The sequence below is a fragment of the Magnolia sinica genome, chromosome 6 (genome assembly GCF_029962835.1).
Source record: "Magnolia sinica isolate HGM2019 chromosome 6, MsV1, whole genome shotgun sequence".
NCBI classification, from domain to species: domain Eukaryota; kingdom Viridiplantae; phylum Streptophyta; class Magnoliopsida; order Magnoliales; family Magnoliaceae; genus Magnolia; species Magnolia sinica.
The window spans coordinates 86849187-86855539 of NC_080578.1; the positions used below are offsets into that span (position 1 = coordinate 86849187).

Consider the following 6353-nt stretch of genomic DNA (forward strand, 5'->3'; position numbering starts at 1 on the left):
GCCCGACATTAGGGCACTCCCTTTCATAGTGGAGTCACGCATACGAGCATTCATTTCTCGTAATCAATGCATAGCCAAAATAGCTCCTCGACTCTCCCATCTCGACAGGTGGTGCACTCCCACTCACCGCACGACTCCACAACCACGGATAGGCCACGCATCACTACCTCACTTGCATGGCACCGAAAAGGTGCCCTGACAACCCACATGACCTTGAGTCGTGGTACGCCACCTCGGGGGTGCTATCCTATGATTACCGATATGCCTCAATATTTGCGCCTGCTGCCTTATTGAACATTAATGATGGGATGACCTAACACCATAAGTAAAAACAATCTGACCTGACTGGGTCCGACTTACTTCTCAAGCCTGTTCCACAGACTTGAAAGTAGGGGGCCTTATTGCTATGGGGGAAAATGGACCGACCCATGGGAGCAGGTCAGGTTGGAACCTTACATGCTCAACCAAACAAAAGATGACAAGAAGCTCAGTCTCCATGAGGGCCCACTTCCTACACAATCCATGACCGAGGAATGTGCCCGCAAAAGCACCTCCTCTGATGATTCCAATATCTCTAGAGTTCGTTAGGAACTCCCGTTTCTCTGCTCAACTAGGGAGGCAGGTCGGTATGTCCTAGGTTGGCATGACACAAGTTGGCATGTCATAGGTCGGCATGACCCAAGTCAGCATAACCCAAGTCGGCGTGAGTCAAGTTCATATGACCTAGGTAGGCATGGCTCAAAGTGGCATACCACTCCCAAGTCAGGTTAGCCAAGGCCACCTCAGCCTCCCACTGCACATCTCTAATGGTTTCGAGTAATCAAACTTCATCCATGAGAGATCCACCCGAGGTCTTCTCCGAAGATCTCGAAGGATATCCACGACACGCTTGAGATCCCGGGATCTTCGCCGAGGATCTCAGAATATCCTCCTACTAATATGGGATCTGAATGCACTTACAATATGCGCTTATTAAATAGGAAGATCTCCTCCACGTTACCACCTCTCCTAAACTATAAATATAGATGCCTATAATGGTTAAAGGTACGCACAATCTTTAGCAAAAAACTCTCAATACTCAACTAGACCCAGATTCCCTACCTGACTGAGGCATCGTAGGGTCCCCTGCTATCAGCCAGGGTTTTCCTTATTTGTTCCTTGTGCAGGTACACGGGTTCAGAAAGGGCTAACCAGATTTCTGCATCAACAACATGTAACTAGTGAAATTTTTATAACTTCTAATGCCATTTGGTCAATTTCTATGTAAATTTTAAGGGCATGTTGAGCTGTGTAAGGGCACTGTGGGTAACATTCCCAATGAAGTAAGTCACCAATTATTTAGGATGTGCAACATATTCACAAAAATCCCACAATTATTTAGCAATTTAATTTAAATCAAATGGTCTCCAGAGTTACCTGAGAATGGATCTAAAATAAGTTATCCTTTAATATCAAAATTGTAAAAGAATGAATCTAAAATAAGTTATCCTTTAATATCAAAATTTTAATGGTCCTTAATCTATCGATGAGAATCAATGCGGGGCACACCAAATTAATCGGAGGACTGAATGCACGACTTGGACAACCTCAGAACATAATCAAATTCTACGCATTCACGGTGAAGGGTAATATGCTACAAGAATTCACCGTGTGTCAGATCGAAGTCACTCACCATGTGTGGCTCCGTGGATATGCCCTAGTCAATAAATTAGGCCTATCTTCACATAAGTGCACCACATTTACTTAGAGAAAACTGGAAAGAGGAAATAGACTGGTAAGGTTTGCATTCTCCCTACAAGTGTCGTGGACTTGACGCGATAAGCCTGGTTTTTGTGCCAGGTCCTGTTCAGAGTGGGACCCACTTGATGAATGAGCTGAAACTTACACACAAATTCTAGGTCAGCACGTGTTGGTTGCAGATGGCTTTCAAATCTTATCGTCGGGGAAATGGTATTACGATTAATATAATTAAAAATATAGAAGGGATCGCGTCTTTCGAGATTAGCACGCAAAGAATAGGAATATAAAATGGGCATTGCTTGTAGTAATTGAAGAATGACAGCTGCTTAATTCATAAACTGACTTTTGTGGTCCTCTCATTTTGGCATCGACACCATTGATGAAAAAAATCTGATTCACTCTCGCTGAACTGCTGGACCTCAAAACACTTGCACAAAAAGAAGATAAAGGAGACCCTATCTACAGCAGGGGACCCTCCAGTACCAAAGTCAGGCTAGTAATCTGAATCTAGTAGTATTGAGGGATTTTGGGTGAGAGATTCTGCGTACCTTTACTCATGTCAGCGTTTTTATAACCTTTTGAGTGCATGTCGTGTATTGCAAGGCCTCTTGAAGGGTGATAGGAAGATATATTCCACGTGATTGATTTGCCGAGATCCTTGGCGAATATTCTGGAAGATAATTACATCTCATGTTAATATATTGCAAGTGTATTTGAATTCCGAGGTCTTATCTAAGGCCCGAGGTTGGTAACCGAGGCCAACCTTGGCCTCCAACGCCCGAGGTCGACCTGTAAGAAAGAAGACCATCTCAATGAATTTTATATATAGATGTCCGTGTTTCTCAGCCTTGAATGCACTTTGAATCCCAATAGCTCCTTTAGCTTTCTTTTTCCCTCCGGTTTTATGAAAATAAGGATGGCTGCTCACATCCTTGTACTTGCCCTTCTCGCAGTCACTTGTTCTCTCACACATGCCTATGACCCCAGTCCTTTGCAAGACTTCTGTGTTGCCGTACTAGAACCACAACCACCAGGTTCCTATGCTCTTCTTTGCATTTGGTTTTGAAACTTCATGATGCACTCACTATGTCGTCTCTGATTTTATACATGCAAGATGCAACCACCAGTGTATTTGACATCACATGTGACAACATATGAGATCCAACTCACCCATCAGGTGGGCCCAACTTCATTGATTCCCTGGGCAGAGAAATAGACCAGATCATGCATCTGGTGGGCCGAATTTATGAAATTTAAATGCTTAATTAACATCTTCCTAGCTCAGATGATGTTGTCATCATGTCAGCTCGCCATATGAACTGAGCTAGATGTTGTTATAGAGCCCACCTGATGAGTGGCATGGATCTTTCATGTAAGGCCGGGACCACACTAGTGAGCCTAATTGGCATTTTTCTTTAGAACTTCAATATTTGAAGATAAGTGTTCTTCTTCTATCTTATGGTAACATTTATTTTGCAGTATTTGTAAATGGGTTCTTGTGTAAGGACCCAAAGATGGTGCAAGCAGATGATTTCTTCTTCAGTGGACTAGACAGGCCGGGCAACACTTCAAATAAGGTTAGGTCCAATGTTACATTAGTCACTGTGAATCAGCTGCCCGGACTCAACACTCTCGGTATATCCCTTGTCCGCATCGACATTGAACCTTACGGTGTCAATTCTCCTCACGAGCATCCACGGGCTTCAGAGATCTTGACTGTCATAGAGGGCACACTCTACGCTGGGTTCGTCACCTCCAACCCTGACAATCGCCTCATAACAAAGATCCTAAATAAGGGTGATGTGTTCGTCTTCCCAAAAGGCCTCATTCACTTCCAATTCAACATTGGCAAAACCCATGCGGTTGCAATCGCCAGTCTTAGCAGCCAGTTCCCTGGTGTCATGACCATATCTAATGCTGTCTTCGGTTCGAACCCGCGTATCCCTGATGATGTTCTCGCAAAGGCCTTCCACGTGGACAGCAAAGTGATTGATTTACTCAAGGCACAGTTCTAGATAATTAAACAGTTAAATATGTTATCTCCAAATAAGAAATGTTTTCTTAACCTATTATAAGAAAAACTTTCTGCTTGAATAAGTCAGCTTAATAATAAGAGGTTTTATTTGGTTGGTTTGAGAAATTGTTCTTTTTCAAGTTTATTTATTTATTTATTTGTTTTTCCAAACTACCCATTTGTCATTGAAGGCAGATGAATTTGATCACTAGTATCGGCATCAAGAAGAGGTAGAAGAAATTGAAATTGAACATCCGCATGCGTGGCAGAGCTAGGCCAATCATTGGCCAAGAGAGACACGAGCCCTGGCCCAAAAATCAGCTGAATCCAATCATTTGGTGCATGAAACTTTGTAACGAAATGTTACATCTTGTTTGCGGAATTACTAGAGGATCTATTGTGCATTGGATATGGATATGGAGGTTTGAAGAAGGTGATGGCTTGCCTGGCTGTGATGTCATTGCTGTGAAAACGGAATGCTAAGGTCTTCCTTTTCTTACACCCTTTAGAGAAGATAAGGTGGGCTTGAGCTTCTGTCGGTGGTGTTGGATTGGGAGCCAACCCTGTTAATATAGATTAGAGGGGTGAGGAGTTCAAAACCCATCAAAACTCCTCTCCCCAAGGCTCCACAAGAATTGGTAATCCTAGTTCCCCTAAATTACTGTGTGCGTATCACAGTTGTAACGCTCCACCCCTTATACGAATTTCTAGATGTATCACAACTTAATAGGGCCCACTGGTGCACCTGATGACACTATCCAACCTTTAGGTTAATCTAGACCATTAATCAATAAATAAAAAATAAAAAAGACCCCACCTTATATGATTCTTACATTCTCCCACTTGGGCCACATTTATTAATGTCAATGATTAAACTTTTGAAAATATTTTTAAAATTTTGAGAAAACATCCAAATGATTAACCAATTTTATCGTTGGATAATACGAGCAATGCTATTATAATTTGGTCCATCAAGATTGTTAGTATCGGATCGCGGCAGCCATCATAACATTTAATCTAAGCGAAGCGAGACTAAGCGCGGTCACAAATACTATTAGCCTTGACGACATAAATTTGGAACTAGGAAATATGGTATAAGGATTACACACATAATGTGATTATCTATGTCTATCTTTAAGAGGTCTTGAAGCTTTAAAATGTCTCAAATGAGACATGACTATAGCTTTACTTACTCGAAATTAGATTACGCATACTTAGAGAGAAGCATAAATAAACTTTGTATCGAAATTATCAAAACTTTATCAAATGAGATCTCTCGAATGTCTATGAAAATAAAACACGTTCAAGTCCCACTAACTGAAAACATCCATGAGATTAATGACTCCCATGGATGCTATGTGCTCTTGAAATAGCGTGATAGGGATCCTTTTAGTGAGCGGATCTGCAATCATTTGCTTAGTGTCGATGAACTCCACAGACACTTGATGATTATGAACTCTTTCCTTTGCAACAACATACTTGATGTCGATGTGCCTCGACCTTGACAAATGCTTATTATTACTAGAGAAGGAAATTAAAGCTGAATTACTACAAAATATTCTCAACGATTTCAGAATATGTTCCAGTATTGGCAAACTTGAGAAGAAACATTGCAAGCATAATGCCTTATTAGATGCTTCATAACAAGAAATTAATTTAGCTTCCATGGTGGTTGAGGCTGTGGTTAACTGTTTAACGCATTTTCGAGACAGCCCCACCAACCATCATGAAGATGTAGCCTGAAGTGGACTTCTTAATATCAACGCGGATAGCATAATCTGTGTTTGACTATGTAACCAACTCCAAATGGTCAGATCTTTTGTATATGAATCCGAAGTCCTTTGTTCTTTGTAGGTAGCGAAATATTTTCTTTGCAGCTATCGAATGTTGCATTCTTGGATTAGATAAATACTTTCCCAACGTTCTAACAACAAAGGAAATATCCAGTCACATGCAGACTTAAGCACACACGATGCTCCCTTCTACTAATGCATACAGAAATTCCCTTATTCGATTCTTTTCCAAATTATTCTTAGGACACTGGAATTGGCTTAAATTTTCACCCTTTACAATGGGCAACTATCTAGGAACATAATTTTACATGTCATACCTTTCGAGTACCCTAGTAATATATGCCATCTATGACAAGCTAAGTAGTACATGTGATTTATCACGAATCTCAATGCTGATGACATAAGAGGCGTCACCAAGGTCTATTTCAAATATTTAAGATAAGAATTTCTTAGTGTCTCTCAACATCCTGATATCATTGTTATTCAATAGAATGTCATCAATATACAAAGTCATCATAACAAACTTACTCCCCTTGATTTTAATGTAGATGTCATACTCCGAACTTTACAATAAAGTTCTCAAATGTTACCAAGAAATTTAACTTATTATGTATGTGAGTACAATACCAATCTAGTTATATTAACTTTACATCTATTCTCCCACACGAATTTAACCATTGGGAATAATCTCCATTCATATATCAAGCAATTTGATCATTGATTTTAAGATAGGATCGTCATATACCTAAATATTCTCACTTGTCCATGATAACTAACCACTCAGTTAAATATGCACTGCTAGATCG

At 40.5% G+C, this 6353-nt stretch overlaps 1 protein-coding gene across 1 annotated transcript; it reads left to right on the plus strand.

The window, feature by feature from the left end:
• The first annotated feature begins 2554 nt into the window (after positions 1-2554).
• On the plus strand, positions 2555-3880 carry LOC131250099 (putative germin-like protein 2-1). Its single transcript, XM_058250749.1, has 2 exons — positions 2555-2774; positions 3220-3880. Exons 1-2 carry the CDS (start codon positions 2570-2572, stop codon positions 3753-3755), a joined length of 741 nt encoding a protein of 246 aa, XP_058106732.1. The 5' UTR covers positions 2555-2569; the 3' UTR covers positions 3756-3880.
• The last annotated feature ends 2473 nt before the right edge of the window (positions 3881-6353 follow it).